The following is a 23,381-nucleotide window of genomic DNA, read 5'->3' as shown; positions in this document are numbered from 1 at the left end:
TGTATGTACAAATGTATGTTGTGGAGACTTTAGAGTTTTTTTCACGATCTGCAGAGACTGTCGATTTAGTTAATACTTTTCCCAATGTCTAACCACAGCATATACTAAATAACACTTGATTAGTTCAGTTTCCAATACCCTTGGAAACCAGGCATAAATTCAAAAACTGGGGGCGCCTGGGTGGCTCAGTCGGTTAAGCGTCCAACTTCAACTTAGGTCACGATCTCACGGTTTGTGGGTTCGAGCCCCACATCGGGTTCTGTGCTGACAGCTTAGAGCCTGGACCCTGCTTCTGATTCTGTCTCTCCCTCTCTCTCTGCCCCTCCCCTGCTCATGCTGTCTCTCTCTGTCTCTCACAAATAAATAAATGTAAAAAAACACACACAAAAAAAAACAAAACAAAAAAACCAAAAACTCTTTTTGTGGGTGATGGGTATTGAGGATGGCACTTGTTGGGATGAGCACTGGATGTTGTATGTAAGCCAATCTGACAATAAGTTATATTAAAAAAATGTTTTTGATTCTGGACCTTAGCTTATGTAAATCATATACAACTGAGACACACCAGCTATTTCAAAGCAAAGGAGTCAAAGCCCTAATAGTGTCCTCCTTTCTCTGTTAAGTGTTAGTATATGTAACGAATCTTGGCAGCTTCGTCACACACTTACCTTTTTTTTTTTTTTCAATGTTTATTTATTTTTTGGGACAGAGAGACAGAGCATGAACGGGGGAGGGGCAGAGAGAGAGGGAGACACAGAATCGGAAACAGGCTCCAGGCTCCGAGCCATCAGCCCAGAGCCCGACGCGGGGCTCGAACTCACGGACCGCGAGATCGTGACCTGGCTGAAGTCGGACGCTTAACCGACTGCGCCACCCAGGCGCCCCACACTTACCTATTTTGAAAATGTAAAGGAGACCTAGGATAGTCCAGCTCTGATCTTGAGCGATATGCTGTGTGTCTCGGTTCTCCGTATAGCTCCAGCCCCCCAGGAGAATGATAAAATGGATCAGACTTTTCAGCACCTAAAGTAATCCAAAATGTTACATACTTTAAGGGGGGGAAAAAAATCAAGCCCTTGGAAAATTTCTACAAAATAGGTAAGGGCTCAAAAACTACTATACCGTACTATACAACATTACCTATTTATAGTCATTTTTAGTTATTCTTCCCAAAGAAGAGAAAAAACAGTAGAACGAACTATTGCTTTATTTTCCTTCAAGTATTTCTGATAATTTGGAACTATATGTCAAAGAAAATAAACTATTTTTAACTGGAGTATTTTCTTTTTAAAAGACTTCTTAGTAATACCTAGAAGTGAGATGAGGGGTATCTGAGTGTGAGTGGTTTAGAGAAAAAGATGATGTGGGTAAAAAATACTACATCACACCATTCTACTGATTTATTAGAAAAAACGTGAAATCAAGATTTGCTAACTTAGAACAGAAAGCTCATTATAGTGCAAATTTCAGCTGTTTATGTACAAGGATGCGTATTTCAGACCACTTTGCTTAGGGTACCAAATATTTTTCTCTGCTGCTCAGCTACTGGCAGAATGTGTAAAGGTGGTTTAATACCGATATGTACCTGTATGAATACAGTTACGCTCTGTGTCTGAAACTCTATGTCCTCCCCAGTTTCTAAGCTCATCCTTATGCCTAAAATGTTGAAGTCCTAATGTTTGTTTCCACTTTTAGGTCGAGAGAGAAGGAATTTTAACTGTTACCATTACATACAACCTATTTGTAAACTCAAAACCTGAGTACTGTGAAAATTTCAAACTGTAACTTCTATATGGCTGAATAACAGCAATCCTTTCTTGAATCAGAGCCTTAATGCAACCGTAAGGAGAGTGGGCTCTAGCCAGACTGCCGATGTTCAGCGCTGGCTCTGGGGCCAACAATAAATGCTTTATATGCCTCAGTTTTTCTTGTGTAAAGTGAGAATAACAGTAACTGTACTTACCTCACAGGATTGGCAAAATATACAGGATTGGGAAAAAGCAGGGCTAGTGTTCCATAAAAATGAGCTCTTTTTAACTCTTTAAAAATCAGCAAGGTCCCAGCTCTGTTGCTTATAAGGGGTCTCTGGACAACACAAGTTCCAGAACACATTTTTTGGAAGATATTACATGTACAGTAATTTTAAACGAATCCTAAACATAAGAAAAGAAATCCTATTCTGACTTCACCTGGATTCAGTCCAAAGCCATCCCTGTTAATATTGATGGAACCAGAACTTGTGACTCGTTGCCAACGTCGAACCAAAAATTTCATTCTAAAAAAGATGCCAAGAAAAAGTTTCACAGCACATCTATAACAGAAAGAGTATAAATATACATTTCCCACAAAATTCAAGTCATACATTTGAATGTGAACACAGAAAAATTTCAACACAATCACATCACTGCCTAATCTAAAATCATGCAAATGTCCCCTAGTCTGGGGCAAAATTAACTAGAACAGGCTTTCCATAAGGCATCAGAGGTCTCTTCTGTTCTGACTTTATAGAGGTATAAAGGACTCAAAGAAACGAAAAGCAAAAGTAGAAAAGAGAAAAGTAGATGGACAAAGGGCAAGAAATAATGAAAGGAGAAAAGACTAGAGAGACTACAAAGCAAATGAGATGGAAAGAAAATAAAAGACCTTTACACTAGCAGGGCAACTGAGCTGGGAAAGCTGGAGCAGTGAGGCCATGTGATCAGGGATGAAAAACAACGAGGCATTAAAAGGAAGGGGTGGTGGTGGTGGCACTGCTGCCAACCAGTGGTAGCGAGCTGCTGCCTGCCCCACCCCTGGCCCAAGGAACTTTCTGGAACACCAATTTTGATTTCTTAATTCCAATCAGTTTTGAAGCCCAGTTTTAGGAGGGTGAAAATACAATGAACATGTAAGAGGACAAGAAAAAGGAGTTAGGATGACGTCCTTCAATGGCAACTGGCTTTCATAGAGCCTTCCCAAACGTGCCAGTAAAATTAATACCTAAACTCTCGTGACCTGTCATTTAGTGTCTTCCAAGTTATGAGCACACTGGTCTTCCTCCCTAGGAAGTAAGCTGCCTTAAGGGATTCAGACAAGGATTATGCATTTTTTCTTTATCAGTGCATCTCCTAGCACTTAAGCCTGTACAAGGTGTACAAGATGATGAAAGGAATGAAAGATGAGGAAGGAGAAACTGGAATCACCTGACAACAACGTGGAGAAGAACAGGCAAGGAGGGCCTCAGACCATTAACAAGATAAAACGTGAGTTCCTTTTGCAGAGCCAACATGGATAAGAACTGGGAGCCCTGGCTGATTATCCTAGCTCTATCACTACTGGCTTTGCAAACTTGCTGTGCCTCAGTTTCCTTGCCTGTGAGATGGTATTCTGGACCAGGTGATCTCAGACAGCTTTCAGTTAAAAAAATTCTGTCACATTTTTCAAAGAAAGGTAAAGGAAAAAGGACAAAACCCTTTGAAGACATATCAGATGTGACCTGACAGGAAGAACTTTAAAAACTGAAGTGCTTTTGAGACTGCCTGGTTACTACGTATATAAAAGGGAGGGGAAGCATGGAAAAACCGAGGTGTCGGGGTATATCGCACCTGGGTGACAGGACTGCAGGAAGCCAGGTCCTCAAGGGAGTTTGAGTCCTGGCACCATTTCAACTACAAATAGAATGAGTGCCAGTGTTGCCGGCTTAGAACTCCTAGAAAAGGCATGACAAGAGCACTAGCACAGTCCAATGCCCTAAAGGCTAATCTTGGGTTTGAATGCAGAGTTAGGCCAGGGCTCTGTGTAGCTAAGACCCAAGAGAGCATTACTTTAGCAAGGAAGACAATGAATGCAGGTAGCTTAAGTAAGTTTTCAAAAACATATTTTCCGTCTTATGGTCCCTTTTATTTATACGTCTGAGCTGCTTCATGGGCTTTTTCAGGGTTAAAAACCAAATATAACAGAACAAAACAATCCAGACTGGATGTGCCAGCTCTGAGTTACCAGCTGCCTGCACCTGGGAGTCCTCTTCATAGGGTCTCCACAGTACAACATAAAGTATCCCTGCTAAAAGGATGAAAGAAAGAAGTATGGCAAATGTCTCATACTGTATGAATACAGAGCACAACAGGCAGAGAGAAGAGTAGATTAAAAATCTAAATCCTTTTAGTGTCTATTAAAATGCATTTTCTGTCAAACATTTACCTTGAAATTGCCATGGACACTCTGACAGCTGACCGAAACCTGGTGAATCCCTTTGGACGGTGGGTGATCACCTCTAGGTCTGTGAAGGCTGGCTGCCCCCCCATCCGGGCGAGCAGAGCCAGTGTGGCATCTTCACACTCCTGGAACCCACCCAGTAACAGCAGCAGGTATTTCTTCTGATAAATGAGAGCTTTCCGAAAACTTTCTGCCCTCAGATATTTACCGTAAATTCTCTATGTTTAAAAACGGGAAGAACACAAAGACATTATTAAGAAGCCATTCAAATTGTTCTCTAGAAAAAGATAACCTAGATTTTATTAAAAAAAAAAAAAAGTAGTAGAATGGCAGATACCCTACTACTGTTTTCTCCTTTATCAGCAAAGTTGAAAGTAAGGATAATCAACCTTAAATTTCACACTTCTGACTCTTTTTAGTCAGTGGAATGTGAACACAAACCTTATATCTATGTTTTTGGATTTTAGCCCCCATTCATACTTACTGCAAATGTTTTGGTCATTCCCTTATCATCTCAGTTTTTTTTGTCTACTTGTGTAGCTACTTTTACTAGTATAGTTGCTAAAATATTTAACTTTCAAATGCTAATGTTCTCTGTCCTTTCAGAGGCATAAGTTTATGTTCATTCCATAGTTAAAACAAATATTCCAAACATTTTTCTTTCAGATTTTATATTAACATTTTACAAGTAGTTTTCCTACAATACTCATCATAGCCATGACAGAGGTTGTTCAGAGGGCTTATGATCTCACAGAGAATGACGCTCTGACACTGAAGGAAGCAAAGCTTCTGTTGGCAGCGGAAAAGAGAACTTTCTGTTGGTCTGTTAGAGAGGACATGGTGGGAAGTGGACCATGAGCTCAGGGTGCTGCCATTGAGACATGCCTCATCACAAAGTTTTTGTGACCAGCAAGGGACCTGCATTCATGACACAGACTGAATAGTGAGACCTAAGGACAGCCTGAATGCCACCTAATTTCTTCATTCTGTTCGGTTAAGATTAGCGAAAGATTAAACAAGGCAAAAGCAGGGGACCAGCTTTGGTGTATGTTTAGATGCAAGACGTCTCTTACCTTTATAGTGGCATGCTCAGAATCAGAGCTCAGATTCTGAAGTAAAGCTTCATTTCTTAGTTCAGCCTTCAGTTTGTACACTTCGGCTTCTGCTCTTTTCAAGGATTTTTGCAGAGTCAACTTTTCTCTGTTCCAGACTTCTTTTTCGGAAGCAATGATTGCTTCAATGTTGGCACTACCACTCAATGAAAACCTAGAAGACTACAGAAACCAGAGTATACTTTCATGATTTTCAGGAATAAGTCTCTGAAGAAAAACCTAAATTAAACACATTAAAGGTAACCCTAGGAGATACCAGCTTGCCAATCTCAGATATGGAGGGTTCAAAGCCAATCTCAACTGACATGAAAGAATATACACTAATATCCTTTGCTTGGTAGATTAATTTTAAAACTAAAAATCCCCGTGAAAGCCTAGCCCCAAAGAAAGTGTTTAGATTTTGCAGAGTTTTAAAATAAAAAAGTCTAGAGGGCCGCCTCAGTGGCTTAGTTGGGTAAGGATCCCACTTTTGATGCAGGCTCAGGTCATGATCTCACAGTTTGTGAGTTCGAGTCCTGTGTTGGACTCTACACTAGCATCACGGAGCCTACTTGGGATTCTTTCGCTCGCTCCCTCTGCCCCTCCCCTGCTTGCGCTCTTGTTCTTCCTCGCTCTCAAAAATAAATAAACATTAAAAAATTGTTTTAAATAAAAAAGTCTAGAGACTTAATAAATGGGGCCATCTGGGTTCAAATGTAGAGCCTGGGCCTGAAACAGTACACTGGAGAAGTGGGGAAAAAAATAACCAGGCACGTACATAGAGAAGTGAGTCCCTACAGAAGCTTTGTGGATGTATGATTTTGTATTTGACTACACAGCTGTCTCACAAGTCTTTCCTATCTTTATATTATATTCTTATTTTTATATTACAGATGCTAGCAATTTATTTTGTAGTTTTTAAATGGAAAAAATTTCAGTAAATGGCCAGAGTAGTTTATTAGACTGTAATATATAATTTAATGGCATCTTTCACTTGAGTTACACACATAATAACCGATAAATAATTGATGAGAACAGTCAGAATTCACATTTGAACATTTCTTTACGTGTGTCCACTGCTGGCCCATAGGTAGCAAAGTATGTGGCTTTGGAGAGAAGCAGTTCCTGGTTTGACTACATACTTCAGTTTTCACATGTGTAAGGCTGAATGTGGATGAGAGATTCTGAACATATATAATCCAGGATCTGGCACAGAGAGGGCTCCCAATAAATAATATCTATTATCATTATTGTCAACCCTATAATATTTTTCAATGATCTTACTAAGAATCAGATACTTAATATTCGTACCCTGCTAGGGATAAAAATTGAAACTACAAAGTAGAAACTGTAACTTTGCAACACTTCTAATGTGGCCATGCTAAAAACAGACGTACATAATCTCTGCCAGCTCCTGTCTGTCGATACCATCTGATCTGTTCTTCTAGCTTCATAACTGTGTTTCTTAAATCATTCTTTTCTTCTGTCAGTTGGCTGATATGTCCTGTTAGCTCAGCATTTTGCCTCAGTAGTCTTTCAGTCAATGAGCCACAAGAAGTACCTGGGGACACTAAGCTAGGCTAGAAAAATAAAATGATATTAAGGTTGTGTAAGCATAAATATTTATACACAATGCACATAAAAATATGAAGAGGCACTGAGAACAACAGATGTCATGAAGAAGTGGTGTTTGAGTTGAGTCTTATATAACAAGGAAGAATTTAATAGAAGAGAAGATAGGGAAGGGCATATTAAGCAGAAGGAATAGTATGTGTAAAGGCACAAAGGTTTTGTGTCAGAGTGTCTTGCTTTTCGGGAGCTACAATTTGCATGGTAAGGCTAGAGTAAAGGCTGCCTTTACTTATGGATAATATACCTAAACGTAGTCAATGGAGAGTCATAAACGGTTCTGAGACAAGAGCGTGACACAAAATTTACGTGTTACAAAAATTCCTTTGGTAGCAGCATGCAAAGTACAGTAAATTAAGGAAGACAGATCCTGGTGTCAGGCAGACACGTGACGAAGTCATCACAACAGTTCAGGTGAGAAATGCTGAAAGCCTGAAAAAGGTAATGACTAAGGACACATGGAATAGGTATTTAGGTGGTAAAAGCACAGGACTTAGTCACTGCTTAGATACACAAGTGAGAGTGAAGGAAGGTGGTCCATGGTGACCTTCAGCTTTCTAAATTGGGTGATATCAGGACCAGAAATGAGGGTTTGGGACAGGAAGAAGAAAGATGATGCTCAATTTGGAATGTGCCTATAAGGTTCCTAAGGGATCACTATGGGGTACATTTCCCCATGGAAAGAGTTCCAGTAACTAATGGAAAATATAAACCTGGACCACAGGATAAAGGTATAGACTACAAAAGAAGATAAGGTTCCTAAGGGCGAGATTTTATAAGATTTGTTTGATGAAGCCCAGAACCCAGGATGGTACCTGGCATATAACAAGTGCCTGACATAAGTATTTGTTCAGTAAATAAGTCTACTGAGAACTCAGGCTGTGGGAATGAATGAGCTTTCACAATTAGAGAAAAAAAAAAAAAAAAAAACAAAAACAGATGAAGATACAGAGAAAGAATTCATGAAGGTGACTGATGAAAAGAAATGGAAGAAATGAGAGAATACTGACACACACAAGAGTTTTTAAGATGGGAGAGGTCAAAAGTGTCAAATGCTACAAAGAAGTCAAAGACAGGGAATGAAAAGATTCAGATTAGTCAGCTCTGAAGACACTGATACCATTCTGTGGGTGGTTATGAGTGGAGAGCTAGAAATGAGACTATTCTTTTAAGAAACTTGGTTATACTACAATAAAATGTCACCATAATTATTCAATAATGATAATGAAAGTTAATTTCCCTTCAAACTTTCAGTATCTTCTATTTGGGAAAGGCAAATATTATTATTAATATTTAAAATAAATAAATAAATATTTTAAATAAACTATTTTAAATATTTAAAATAAACAAAAAGATAAAATTAAAACTCTTTAGAAAATATGGTGCCAGCTTTAAATGGTTCCTATAGCTCCATTAAATCTTTGTTCTTGATACCTTTTATAAAGAGTTTTTTAAAGTCTTACCTCTTGCCCTGGCTGGCCAGTTAACTTCTGTAGTTGTAAAATAATTCCATCAATATTTTCCTGAACCCAAATGAAATCTTCATCATCTGCTGTTTCAAACTGTAGTCTTTAAGAGAGAAAAAGTTGAAACATACCTTTCTCAATTAGCGGTACTGAGCACAAACATTATAGATGAGGTGACGCTATGCTTCATCTACCACTTCTCCCTTACATTAAGTATTCTCTTTCTACAGTGTTAAGATATTTGTTTTCAGGTATATGAGTTTTGTTGAAGTGTATCACTTCACTTGAGTGTCTGACTCTTGATTTAGGTTCAGGTTGTGATCTCACAGTTTGTAGATTTGAGCCCCACATTGGGTTCTATGCTGACATCGTGGAGCCTGCTTGCAACTCTCCCTCTCTCTCTGCCCCTCGCTGCTCCCTCAAAATAAATAAAAATAAACTTAAAAAAAAAATTCTCTCCCTCTGTACCTCTCCCCTGCTCGTTTTCTCTTAAAAAAAAATACTATCATCTCCTAATATAAGTATGCATTAACTAAAATTTCAATTCCTGGAGCGCCTGTGTGGCTCAATCTGTTAAGCACTGACTCTTGATTTTGGCTCAGGTCATGATCTCACAGTTCATGGGTCTGAGCCCCATGTTGGGCACTACACTAACAGTGCAGAGCCTGCTTGGGATCTCTCTCCCTGTCTCTCTGCCCCTCCCACACTCATGCTCTTTCTCTCTCAAAAATAAACTTAAAAAAAATTTCAATTCCCCACCCTTGGCTAGCTTTTAGCGAGGGACAGATTCTATCCAGTTTGTCTAAGAATGTCATTTCCAAAAGTCAGGAGAAAAAACAAATCTAACCTATTGGAGGCTTTCTGGGCCAGATGATGCAGCTTTGAAGCCACACGTTGAAGCTTTTGTCTGATCATTTCTAATTCATGATTACAGCCAGCTCCTCCTTCATTCATTTCAATCAGTTTAGGATAGCCTGATTCCTTTGTCTCTCCTTCTATTTTCTGTTGAAGAACCCAATTTCTAGTTCGATCACTGGTTAAACTCCATGTGGTTGGCTAGCAATTTTCGACAGAAAAAGAAAAAGGAGTAATTATAAATGAACAACGAATCATATTCTTTCTTAAAGGAACACAATTATGGTTCATACTCCAAATAAACTTCTATGGATTTCCTTTAGATATGATTTGTTCATAACTATTTAAATAATTCAGTACAATATCGAGACACCTGAGTGGCTGAGTTGGTTGAGTGTCCAGCTTTGGCTCAGGTTATGATCTCATGGTTTGCCAGTTCGAGCCTGGCACTGGGCTCTCCACTCTCGGCGCAAAGCCTGGTTCATCCTCTTTCCCCCTCTCTCCCCGGCCCTCCCCTGTTCTCGCTCTCTCTCTCAAAAATAAACATTTAAAAGTAAGTAAATGAATGAATGAATAAATTAGTTGAGTATCAAAATTACATGTTCAAAGGGCTGTAGTGTTCTTTTAAAAGAGCATCATCAACTTACCTCATTGAGATTCTGATAGAGAATTCTTCTACTTTCTCGTTTCTCTTCTCGTTCTAGTTCTTGCTTCTGGAATTCCTGCATAATACCCTGCAGTCGCTTTCCTTCAAGGTCTAACTTATAAACTTGTTGCCTTTTCTCTTCCAGTTGGCGCTGAAGATCTTCCACTTTGGACTGGAGCTCATGCATCTTCTTCTGCCCCTCAGTGTTGGCCTCTTGTTCTGTCTGCAACGTCTTCCTGTGAACCTGCCTATCCTTTTCCATTTGCTGTCTTGTTTGCAGAGAATCCAGTTTATATTTCTCAGTCTCATTTAACAATTCTACAATGCGACTGTGTTTCTCCTCCAGCTGTTTCTGTAGCTCTCTAAGGAGGTCCTCAGAGGGCAGCGAGGGCCCAGGCTGCCCACCATCGCCCCCGCTCTGCAGCTGAGCATGCAATTCCCGCTCCCTGTCCAGGGTGTTGCTCATTTCCCGTATTCGAACCTTCTCGGATTCAAGAAGTACTTGCAGCTCTAAGTTTCGACCTCGTTCTTCTGATAACTGGGCATCATGTAGCACTCTTTGTGATTCTATTTTCTCCTGTGATTCGTTTAGTAGTTGTTTCTGTTGTTCCAACAGTAGATTTAGCTGAATATTCCTTTGTTTCTGACCCTCAAGTGAAAATTTCAAATCCTTGTAGAACAAAGTTGAATAAAGAATGTTAATATTTTTTAAAAAATCGTTTATAAGTATACCATTGTGCCTTTATTAGTACTAAGTTGGTAGTATTTGGGAACAGAACTGATTACCCAGTTTATTAACTCAAATTTTCAGTGGTTAGAGCATAATTATTTGGGAGAGCCAAATGATTTTCATCAAAGAACATAAACAAAAGATAAGCTAAATAATACTTTTTCCTCCAAACATTAATCATATCTAGTTAAGGAATATGAAATAGAGTACATTTCTTCTAGAAATAATGACCTTTAAAAATACAAATATTTTCAATATAACATGACACGAGTTCCTGAAAAACCTCATGTTGTCCAATGTCACATACTAAAAATAATGTGGTTTGTGGGGAAAGCAGGGTTATAGACTAACTACTCAAAACTTACACAAATTTGTAAGGATAAAAACACAGTAGGGGCACCTGGGTGGCTCAGTCGGTTGGGCGTCTGAGTCTTGATTTCGACTCAGGTCATGATCTTATGTTTTGTGGGATTGAGCCGCATGTCAGGCTCTGCAATGACAGTGTAGAGCCTGCTTGGGATTCCCTCTCTCCCTCTCTCTCTGCCTCCCACCCCCTGCTTGTGCTCACTCACTCAATCCTCTCTAAACAAACAAACAAGAAAAAAAATTTTTAAATAGTAATCTGTACCCAAGGGGATATCATGTCCTTGCCAGGTGGAGACCTCACTATGCGTGGAGGCCACCAAGATGGACAATCAAAAAAACCCCAACAAAAGAAAACAGAATAGAGCAGAAATGCCAGCTACACAGTTTTTAAGCATACAGCTGGTGAGTACTACGCGTGGATGGAAGATCTCTGAGCCAGTGGGGCTACCATAAGTGGGCACTGTGTGTAGCAACATGACCTTCTCTGAGCTGCCAGCTGTGAAGGGCTGGAAGAGAGATCAGTGTGAAGGGACTCATTTAAAATTTTTAAACAATATGGCAGTGAGGGGTTCTGCTTCCAGAGAAGTGTCACTGTTCCCCTTCCCTAGACAAAACAGGAACCAAAATTATTCTGCATTAACCCGAATGGTTGCCCTATTTATCAATTGCATATGCGCTAACTCAAATTTCCAAAAACACACCCTGTAGCAGAAGTGTCTGTAATGCACCCTTGGACATAGCAAAACAAAAATGTACCACACCATTAGCATTTCCTGATGGTACAGTTTAATTTTTTTTTTTTCAACATTTATTTATTTTTGGGACAGAGAGAGACAGAGCATGAACGGGGGAGGGGCAGAGAGAGAGGGAGACACAGAATCGGAAACAGGCTCCAGGCTCTGAGCCATCAGCCCAGAGCCTGACGCGGGGCTCGAACTCACGGACCGCGAGATCGTGACCTGGCTGAAGTCGGACGCTTAACCGACTGCGCCACCCAGGCGCCCCCTGATGGTACAGTTTAATACAAGTAACATTGTAATAGTATTCCACATATAGCAAAAAACTTATTGTGCCTCATGAAGAGTCTAAGGTTGACAGTTTAATGAGACAGTCTCCAGACTCTCCCCTGTTGTTTTGGATTTTCCACAGACATTTAAAGACAAAGATAACAATACCTCAAGTTCTTCTTTATCCCGCTCTTCGTTGCGTCCTAGTTTGGCTTTCTCTTTCTCCAAAGCCCACTGGAGCTCTCTGGATTTTTTCTGTTCACTTGCTAATGTGTCATTAAGCAAATGTACTTCATCTGTTTTATCTTTAACTTCCAACCTAAATCAGACAAATGAACTTGCATAAAATTACTTCAACCAAGTTTGTATTGAGAAAAAGAGAGAGAGCTTCCACTGATGAGCAGAGGCATATTATAAACCAACTAATAGGAAAATAAAAGCCACATAATAAAGATTTTTGAGTGTGGTTTATTTCACATTAACTGTTTCTAGTAATGTAGCTATGAACTATTATTTACCACTGTAAACATTTTTACAAAATAACAATAAAAATTTTCCTTTGTCTTTTACTGAACACGAGAATCACCAATGTTCAAAACAAAAAATGTCCTTGTAATGTGTCCTTGGCAAGCAGAACATCTCAGTATTTACACCAACAATTTATCCTTTTCACAAGCATTGTGTTTTACAACATTTTGCATATTTTGGCTAAATGAACCACAAATTCTATTGAGATAATAAACACCATTTCAAATTACTTGGTGGTAATGTATGTCTCATACAACAAGTCTCAAAGAGACGGAACCCACAGCAGCGAATATGCCAAAACCTAACCATGAATTTATCATTTAGAAAAATTTGGAGATTTTCCCCTCCCACTGTATTTTTTCCTACAAATAACAAAATTTCATGTTATTTACACATTATGTATAATGTTATGCTTTTATAAGATCTGCACAATGTCTCTGACAAAATTACTCCAATCCCTTCACCGATACAGGTTTATTAATAAGGAAGTTTGACACACCTGAAAGCCTCTAACTCCTTTAGGTGCTTATGTTGTGCCTTGAGCGTTGTTTCTAGTTCCAACTTAGTTTGTGCAAGTTCACTCTTCAGTTCGGCAACCACCATCTTCTCAGAACTCAGCTGTTCCTGCAGGTCTGTTGCTCTGTCCTTCATGCTGCTGAGCTCCACTTGCATCTCTAGCATTTGGGACTGCTTCTGCTGCATATTATACTCCAAGAGTTCTAAATGCAAAATTATTAATACTTACATTACGACCTCTCACCTTGTATCTGGTTTATAAATACTTTGTTGAGAGAACTGATTTTTAACTTAGGAGATTGCCACAAAGCAAACGTGAAAAGATTACAGTCCCAAAGTTGGCAATTTATAGAAACACATATGAATACTGTCCTCACAGTGCTAACAATGGTTAGGGTTTCAGAACTATAAATATATAGGACTACTTTGGAAAATACTTAGGTGTTACCAAATAAATGTGAAATCATGTATTCTATCACTCAGCAATTCCACACCTGGGGTATATATACCAAGAAAACTTATGTATGTATGCATCAGAAACATAGTATTACCAACAATGTGCAGAACAGCACTGGTTGTAATATCTAAAAAAAATAGAAACAATCCAAATGTTCAACAACAGAATGGATATATACATTGTGAGAATTCTATACAGTAACAAAAATAAATGAATTGGAGATGAATGCAGATGTTCAGAAAAATATTAGAGAGAGGTAAAGGAAGTAAGGCACAAATACACATAGAATAATAAAGTTCAAAAGCAGGAAAACCTTAAACTTACATGGCTTAGGAATATGCAAATAGGTAGTAAAACTAAGGAAAAATCAGGATAATGGTTACGTCTAGGTTACTACAGAGGTGTGTGTGTTTGGGAAAGAGCTTCAGAGGTACTTAACAAAGGTGAAGTTTCCACAATTCATTCACTTAAAGATTTGTTATATATTTTTGCATTTTGCACTTTTCTATATGTATATTAAGTTTACAACAAGAAAAGGATTTAAAAAGAAATAATTACTTTCATTGTGAATTTATTTTCCTTTCAGGTGGTTAACCTCACAAAGAGCTTCAGAACTAAAAAAAGATAATGAACTTAATGGGCTAAACAACCTGATGAAAGCAATGCCTGTTTATTTTATTTTTTAAATGTTTATTTTTGAGAGAGAGAGCATAAGAGCAAATAGGGGAGGGGTAGGGAGAGAGGTGACAGAGGATCCAAAGCAGGCACTGAGCTGACAGAGTAGATGCGGGGCTCAAGCTCAGGAACTGTAAGATCATGACCTGAGCTGAAGTCGGATGCTTAACTGACAGAACCACCCAGGCGTCCCCATTTTAAATATATCTGTTTAAAAACCAACTGGACAAACCTTTAATTCCCAGAGTAATTAATGTAAATTATTTACATTATATGAGAATGAGAAGAAAATGTGACTGAAAGGAAATGTGTTTTAAATGAATACAAAGAGGGGAAACAAAGTGAAATATTTCCACCTATTTGTTGTTACCACGTGAGCTGGACAAACAGCATACCTTGGCTTGGTTGATCGCTTTCTTGTTCTCTTTTCAGAGTCATTTTCAGACCATTCAGTTGAGCATGCAGTGCTTGAATTTCAGATAACAAACTCCTTCTATCTGCTTTCTGGAGGCATTCCATAGCTGCTTGATATTCAACATTCTGTAATAATGCAAAATAAAAAATCAAGTGAAGAGAGTTGTAAGAAGAATAAAATTAACAACCAGGAACTCTGGAAAAAAATGAAACACACATGCTAAAATTCTGGTAAGATGCTAATTTTCACTTCCTACTCATTAGGATTTACTTTTTAATTATTAATCTTTACATTTATTTTGAAATTTTTTAAACATACAACAAAACACAAATATAATAAACACCCATGTACACAGCCTAAGAAATAGCACTTACATAGCTGAAGCCCCTCTATGTATAACTCCCCAAACACCTCCTCTGCACCAACTGCTTGAGAAATCATCAAATTTGAAGTCTAGTCTTATTTTCATGCACTCTGCATATTATGTTATATACACACACCCTAAATAGTATACAGTACTGTTCTACAGTACTACTATCTAAATAACATCATATGGTATTTTCACTTAATGAAATTAAGAGATTTTCATGTTGAACTATCCGGAATAACACATATAGCTCTATTTAACAATCATTCTCAACGTTAAATAGTATTTCATAGTATGAATAATACAGTACATTTTATTTGAACTTCTTTTCGTACACTTACTACTTTTTTGTTTGCACATATTTGTATCATTCGTTCATTTTTCCAGTGGTGCTTTATTCTCATTGGATATTTGGTCTTTAGTCTCCTTTTTTATGATGCCTTTGCCTGGTTTAAGAATCAGAGAAATACTGGCCTCACAGAATGGGTTGGGAAGGATTGGTATTAATTCTTAAAATGCTTGGTAGAATTCACCAGTGAAGCCATCTGATCCATCACAGGCTTTTCTTTGTGAGAAATTTAAAAATTACTAATTTAACTCTTTGTAATGGGTCTATTCAGATCTTCTATTTTTTTCTGAGTAAATTTTGGTAGTTTGTATATTTTTAGAAATTTGTTTACAAGGCTATGGAAGCAATTATTTTTAAAGTTACATTTTGTTGTTAAGAAATCAGATTAAAAATAAAACTTATTAAAATATTAAAAAAATATTTAGAGAGACCTCATGAACAGGGGAGGGGCAGAAAAAGAGGGACAGAGAGAATCCCAAGCAGGATCAGCACTGTCAGTGCAGAGCCCTATGTGGGGCTCAATCTCACGAACAGTGAGATCATGACCTGAGCCGAAATCAAGAGTTAGATGCTTAACTAACTGAGCCACCTAGGTGCCCCAAGAAATCAGATTTTTCCATCTTGATCTTATATCCAGCAACATTACCAAACTTTATCAATTCTAAAATATCATGTGTATAGGTCCTTTTTTGTTTTCTATATGAATGAACATAGAAAACATCCATTCGTATGGATGATAGGTCTTCTCATCCCTAATTCTTACTTATTTTTATTGCTTTGCTTTGTTAGCTAAATCTTTAGGACAAGGTTGAACAAGCTACTGAAGTTAACAGTATTTAAAGAAAAAATTTTTAATGTATTTTATTTGTTTTTGAGAAAGAGAGAGGGAGCACTAACGGGTGAGGAAGAGAGAGAGAGAGGGAGACACCGAATCCAAAGCAAGTTCCAGGCTCTGAGCTGTCAGCACAGAGCCCGATGCAGGGCTTGAACCCACAAACTGTGAGATCATGACCTGAGCCGAAGTTGGATGCTTAACCAACTGAGCCACCCAGGCGCCCATGAAGTTAACTGCATTTTTAACATTTAACTATAGTTAAATACATTTAACTGTATTTTAAACATTTAACATTTAACTATAGGTATAATGGTGGTTGTAGGTGTTTATTAAATAGACCCTATGTAGTTCAAGAAATTTCTTTTTGTTTTTAGCTTGTTATTTGTTTTAAAGTATAAAATTTTTCATTTTATTTAACTTGCTGTATCTCTTGAAATGATCACTAGTTTTATTTTCTCTTTAACTGTTAATGAGTCACATGAGTTATTTTTAATGGTATGCTACCTTTGCATTCCTGGATAAGTATAAGGTGACTGTGTCTCTAAAAAAATATACAATGGTGGATTTGGCTTAATATTTTGTTTAGGATTTCTGCATCTATGTTCATGGATAAACAGGTCTGTAAGTTTTCTTTCTTGTATTATTCTTTGTCTGATTTTCGCAATAGGGTTACATTTGCTTCTTAACAAAAAGACAGGCCATTGCCCCAGTCATCCAACAATGGGAAGCATATGATTAAGACTGGAATTAGCTATTACTTGAATGTATGCTAGACTTCACCTATAAAACCTGTAAAAAAAAAAAAAAAAATTTTTTTTTTTTGAGCTGGGTATAATTCTTCTGGGTAGATTTTTATTTTTATTTCATATTTTGATATAATTTCAGACCTACAGAAAAACTCCAAATATTGTACAGGAATCCCCATATAGCGTTCTTCCAAATTCTCTAAATGTAAACCACATTTGCTCTATCACTCTCCCTGTATATATCTAGGTGTATCCTCTCCCCAACCCTAACCCCTGATAACCACTGATCTGTTCACTATCACTATAATTTTGTCAATCCAAGTATTATGTAACATATAGGAGGTTTAGGGTATCCTTAGTTTGGTCTTTTTTAATTGCTAAGTAGTATTTCATTATATGGATGTGCTGTAATTTGTTCATCCATTTACCTGTCAAAGGACATTGGGCTGTTTCCAGTTTTGGGGTATACACATAAATCTGTTAGAAATATTCTTGTATAGATTTTTACAGAGACATTCGTTTTCATTACCATCTGATAAATACCACAAGTGTGACTTCTAGGTCATATAGTAATTGTATATCTAACTTTATAAGAAACTGCTAAATCATTTTCCACAGTTGACTCTACCATTTTATGTTCCTATTAGCAATGTATGAGGGATGCAATTTCTCTGCATCCTCACCAGCACTTGGTACTTTTGCTAATTTTTATTTTGGCCATTCTAATAGATGTATTGTGGCCTCAATTTGTTTTGGTCTAATATATCTCTATGAGTAGATTTTAGTTCAGCACAAAAGTGAGGTAGTGTACTTTGTATCAAGAAGCACATGATGTCTGGTTTGTTCTGTTACTGATGATATTAATTCTGATCACTTGGTTAAGGTGGTATCTGCAAGGTCTCTCCACTATACAGTTATTACTTTTCTTTTTATAATTAAAAAAGATTTCCTGGGATTTACTCTGAGACCATGCAGACATACTTTTCTAATCAAACACTTTCACACTAGCTTTAGGACCCATTGCCGATTATTACTTGAGTTCTTACTTTTTAATAAAAGGTAATTTATTAACTTCATCATTTCTTCTACATACTAGCTGGCATTCTACAAGAAAGAATTTTTATTCATTTATGTATACCAGTATGAATTCATGCATTCTTATTTTAATCTTTGGTTTATAATCTGTTGCTATCATTACTTAGTTTGATGTTCTAATTGTCCTGAATGTGGACATTGGGAACTCCTTCAAGCTGGCTTCTGTGATCTTTTGACATCTCTCCTTCATTCTTCGAGCAACTCCTTGTCAGTACAACAAGATATTCTAGGTTCATCTTGTACTTTCCCTGCTCCAGCCCTGGAATCAGCCATTTCTCCAAGAAGTCCTAGTTCCTTTTAATGGAGAATGTAGTTAAAAATTTAAGACCTGGGCACTAAGTATTTTAAGAGTTTTTTTAACTATCAACTTATTTATTTATTTGTTTATTTATTTATTACTAGCTATAGGTATTTTCAGGTTTTCTATTTCATCCTGAATGTATTCTGGGAAGTGATTATTTTTCTAGAAAATCTATTTGTCCCACAGTTTTGAATTGATGTAAAATTATCCATAATATTCTATTATTTTATATCTGTTATTTTTAGTTATGATCACATTTTATAAAAGTGTGCTTTTACCTTTTATAAAAGTGTGCTTTTTATTAAAGTGTGCTTTTCCCTTTTTCCTTAACCAATTCTCCAAAAAAAGTTTCTATCTTATTAGCCTTTCAAAGAACAAACTTTTAAAGTTTCTATCCTCTCTATTATACCGGTGTATGAATTTCACTAACTTCATTTTTCTTTATTACAGTTGAGCCTCATTTGTGGATTATGTATCCACAAATCTGCCTATTCACTAAAACTTATCTGTAACCCAGAATTAATACTAGCATTGTTTTAACAATCATTTTTAAACATGCAAAGGGTGGCAAAACATTTAATCTGCCAGCTGTGCATGTTCTGAGCTGAAGGTGCACTAGGTGACATTCTGATGTTTTCTTTTATCTCTTAAACTGCAAACAAGTGTCCTTCCTGCCATCTATTCAGTGCTGTGTTCTTTTGCATTTCTGTGCTTTTTAATGGTGATTTTGCTGTTTAGAATGGTCCCCAAGCACAATGATGAAGGACTATCTAGTGTTCCTAAGCACAAGAAGGCGGTATTTTATGCAGAGAATACATGTGATAAGCTGCTTTTAGGCAGGAGTTATATAGTGCTACGGGCCATGGATTCAAGGTTAATGAATCAGCAATACATATAAATAAGGTGTCTTGGCAAATGTTACAACCAGGGGCTCACAGGAACCTGCCTGCAGTATTCCCCTAGTAGCAATGGCTCAGCACGCTCAACAACTTTACAGAATCTAACTACTGCAGACAGTGAGAACTGACCATATCTTACTTCTACTTTCTTTGGGCTTATTCTGTTGCTGTTTTCTAACTCCCTAAGTTGGATGAGCAGCTCATTAATTTTCAGTCTTATTTCTAAAATGACATAAAACATTTAAGGTAATAATTTTTCTCCGAATAGTCTTAGTGGCTCCTATTAAAATTTTAACTTTGAGACCTTCTCCAAAAGTAATCAATAACTCATTTTCTTACTACTATTAAAAAGCACTCTTTGTTTCAACATTTTATTTTGATACCTGTTCTTGTATTCTCTGTTCCAAACAGTTCAATAATCCAACTGCATCTCTAGTACCTAGAGCTGTCAGCTCAGTCTGAAACGCAGCTAGTAAAACACGGCGCTCCTTTAAGAAAACTTGCTGAAGAGCAAGCAGAAGTTCACCTCGCCAGTCTGGGAAACTCTCATGAGATTGGGAACCATTGTAAACCTAACAAAGAATAAAAAAAAAAAGTTAATTTTCAAATAAGTAGGCTTATAAAAAGTCTAAAAATGATATTTATCTACTAACCAAATTAAATGTTAGAGGCCAAAAAGTATATAGATTTACTTTCAAGAGTATGGCTTGTGGCATTTAAATAATACATAGTAATTCATGTGAAAATACATCATAAAAGACAATAATTTAAATTATAAAGTGCCTTACTGTTAATAAAGGGCATATAAAACTGTTAAGATGCATAGTATTGAGTACCTCGGCATCTCTTTGCACTTGTATTTTGGTAATTAAGTCCTTAAGAGCTGAGACTGTACTGAGGTAAGCTCTTCTTTCTTCTAGCCAAGATTCTGAAACTTGCTGAACAGAATGGTCCTCTCCATCACTGTAGGGAGACTCGGTGAGGGAGAGCACCTGCATGCCTTCGTTATGGACAGCTCTTAGTAATCCCTACAAATCAAAACCCAAAGGCTAGAATTATGACGACTTGTTCAAAAACAGACATACAAACAGAACTAAATTTTAAGCAAGATACCTTTATCAAGTTAGCCTGACTTAGAAGAGTCACTGCAGAAAGGACATACCAGGCTACCATTACTGACTGCCTTCTTCTAATGGAGGAATAAGCCAATCCCAGAAGACACTGTCTTTTGGGTTGCTCTTATCTGTAAGTTCCTTCTATTTATCTAATGCACTCTTCTTGGATTTAATGGTCAGCCACTAATTTGGCCAAAAGAATTATGTAGGAGATAAATTCTAGTCCTTGAGATTGCTTTAATAATTTTGGCACTCATGGGGCGCCTGGGTGGCGCAGTCGGTTAAGTGTCCGACTTCAGCCAGGTCACGATCTCGCGGTGCGTGAGTTCAAGCCCCGAGCCAGGCTCTGGGCTGATGGCTCAGAGCCTGGAGCCTGTTTCCGATTCTGTGCCTCCCTCTCTCTCTGCCCCTCCCCCGTTCATGCTCTGTCTCTCTCTGTCCCAAAAATAAATAAAAACGTTGAAAAAAAATTAAAAAAAAAATAATAATTTTGGCACTCAAAAGTAACAGGAATTAAAAAAAAATTTAACTCTTTATCTCTTTATGCAAATAATTATTACATATATTATACTTTATTATCTGTAAAATATAGGAATAAACCTATATAGATCCCCAAGATTCCTTCTAGCTATGCAATTCTCTCTTCAGAGAGAAACTTACTATGTTCTAATAAACTGCTATGTTCAATACAGAAATCAGACTGGCTAAGTTTCACTAAAAGCCAGCTGTCTTTCAGTACCTTTATTTTTTTTGGAAATGAATCTGTTGAACTTTCGCCTTCATCACCTCTGTCTTCTGATGCTGTGTCAAATCCCTGACTTTGTGTAAGATAAATTCCTTGACCCCAGTCTGATCCAGAATCTAAAATAAAGAAAACAAAATTGACTATTGAAAAGAAACAATTATTATTTATTTAAAAAAAATCTTTTTTAAATGTTTGTTTTTGAGAGAGACAGAGTGTGAATGGGAGGGCAGAGTGAGAGGGAGATACAGAATCCAAAGCAGGCTCCAGGCTCTGAGCTGTCAGCATAGAGCCTGACGCAGGGCTTGAACTCATGAACTGTGAGATCATGACCTGAGCTGAAGTTGTACGCTAAACTGACTGAGCCACCCAGGCGCCTCAAAACAAACACTTTTTAAATAAGTACTACAAAAATGTCAGAAATTTATGTAACTTACCACTGGAACATATTTCTCTAGTTTGGTAAGCATCAGAATGTGTTAATTCGGGAAGTGAGGATCCCTAATTAGAGAAAACAAAAGAATACATAACATTTTTGGCCTTAATAAAAATAGAAATAGGAACCCAATAAATAGTTTTGTTCTTTTGTAATGCTGTCAAAGAACAAAAAACAAATGAAAAACTCAATTAAATCTGTCACATCTTTCACAGTTAAGTGGAACTATCCACGGTTTATAAAAGTCTTCAATTTTTTTAATGGATATTACCATCGCAAACATTCATGAATTAAGGAACGATATTACCACATTCCAAATTTGCAGAGGAACTTGGTAGGAAATTATTATTGAAATACACGAGGTAAAGATTTAGATCTATAATCTTATCACAAGGAAGAGGCTACCCCAAATTTCTTTCTCTCTTAAAAACAAAGAATTTTGGGGGGGGGGGGGAAGCCACACACAGAATGTTGAAAAAACATGAATTATGAAAACCAAATACCTCCTTCGATTTCAGACACTGTATCACTGCCTTCAAGGTACCACATTCTTCCGTCAGTAACTGAACTGCAACATAGTGCTCCCTCTTTAAGGTTTCAGTTTCTGAAATATGTCTGGATTCCATGTCCAAAATTTCAGCAGCATGTAATTCTTGCATCTGCTCAATTTTTTCAGTAAACTGACTGATTATTTCAGTGACTTCTTCTGATGAACATTCACTCTGTAAATCAACTTGGATTCCTGCATTTCTGACAAGAATTTGTGGAGTCTGACTGCTGCTATTGACCTTGAGAGTCCCCTCTGTCTGGGATGCCAAACTTTTACCCACTTTATTAGGAAGTGCCTCTAATATGCAGACTTTTCTGTTTTGCTGTAACTCAGTTTTATCTTCTTTTTCTAAGAAGTAGGATAATTTTTCTTCTGCTTCTATGAGCTGATTCCTGACTTGGCTTAAATCTTTCTGGAGAGATGCCATACTTGTTTCCTTTATCTAAAACATAATGAACAGAACAGAACATTCAATTAAAAATATTAAATGTAGAATTTAAGGTAGAGAGGATATTCATTTTCCTTAGAATAATAGGAAAAGTTTTTCAGAAACACTCCTAGATTCCATATATATATTTGCATTATATGTAAAATCATAGATGACCTTAGAAATGAAATTATTTTATCAGCCTCATCTTTTTGGTTTTCATGGGATAAGAGTTCTCTTTAACATCTGTCTATCTACTTGTTCATTAAGAGACTAGAGACTAAAAGCATCTTGCTAAAAAATATTCCAGGAAAATTAAGCAAGAAGATAGTAGTAAAGAAATTTGTAATAACTTTTAACCAAAGCCATAAAAGATTTGTTTCCAGCTTTTAAGTTATAAATTTGGTTTGGTTTATAGAAGAGAATATACTTTGAAATGAAATTAAGATTATGTAAAAGTAAGTGAATTAGAAAGTATGTTACTTATTTTACCAAAAGCTCTTCTTGAAGCTTTTCTGCTTTCTCTTTATAATTGGCAAGTTCTTCTTTAGTTGCTGATGATTCGGCTCTAAGAGCCTCAAGTTGACCAAAAAATCCACTTTCTTCACTGGTATGAATTAGCTCAGTAGTTGTCTGAATGATAGTGGAAAACATTTAGAAACATGTTATTTACAAAAAAAAATACAGCCAATTTCAAGGTACCTATACATTCTAACGAAGCTTTTTCAGGAATGACTGCCTATCCAATAAAACGGTGTAGAAATAAATGATTCATGCTCTTTCAACAAATAGGAAAACTTTTTTAGAACGATCATTTTATGTTCTTGAGACAGTAAGAAAAAAGTTATTTTCTAGGAATGAAAGGTACTTCATGTTAGTATGTACCCTATTTATAAATTATTAATGAAATACTGTTACCATTCAAAAACTTTCGTATTTATATC

At 37.0% G+C, this 23,381-nt stretch overlaps 1 protein-coding gene across 9 annotated transcripts in view; it reads right to left on the bottom strand.

Annotated features, from left to right (window-relative positions):
- AKAP9 (A-kinase anchoring protein 9) overlaps positions 1-23,381 on the bottom strand; it is a 153,688-nt gene that overhangs the window by 5,619 nt on the left and 124,688 nt on the right. For all 9 annotated transcript variants that reach the window (XM_045052355.1, XM_045052356.1, XM_045052358.1 and 6 more), the window contains 17 exons: positions 22,930-23,070; positions 21,964-22,452; positions 21,462-21,525; positions 21,022-21,143; positions 20,004-20,195; positions 19,551-19,739; positions 14,556-14,700; positions 13,012-13,231; positions 12,153-12,303; positions 9,883-10,551; positions 9,228-9,436; positions 8,378-8,483; positions 6,683-6,865; positions 5,268-5,468; positions 4,180-4,412; positions 2,190-2,275; positions 894-1,023 (listed from right to left, as the gene is read on the bottom strand). In XM_045052355.1, coding sequence (XP_044908290.1) covers positions 894-1,023; positions 2,190-2,275; positions 4,180-4,412; positions 5,268-5,468; positions 6,683-6,865; positions 8,378-8,483; positions 9,228-9,436; positions 9,883-10,551; positions 12,153-12,303; positions 13,012-13,231; positions 14,556-14,700; positions 19,551-19,739; positions 20,004-20,195; positions 21,022-21,143; positions 21,462-21,525; positions 21,964-22,452; positions 22,930-23,070 — 3,530 coding nt within the window. The remainder of the gene's footprint in view (positions 1-893; positions 1,024-2,189; positions 2,276-4,179; positions 4,413-5,267; positions 5,469-6,682; positions 6,866-8,377; positions 8,484-9,227; positions 9,437-9,882; positions 10,552-12,152; positions 12,304-13,011; positions 13,232-14,555; positions 14,701-19,550; positions 19,740-20,003; positions 20,196-21,021; positions 21,144-21,461; positions 21,526-21,963; positions 22,453-22,929; positions 23,071-23,381) is intronic.

Source organism: Felis catus, chromosome A2 (assembly GCF_018350175.1).
Source record: "Felis catus isolate Fca126 chromosome A2, F.catus_Fca126_mat1.0, whole genome shotgun sequence".
Lineage (NCBI taxonomy): Eukaryota > Metazoa > Chordata > Mammalia > Carnivora > Felidae > Felis > Felis catus.
The sequence above is the reverse complement of the archived record's forward strand: the minus strand, read 5'-3'. Positions and strand labels throughout refer to the sequence as shown.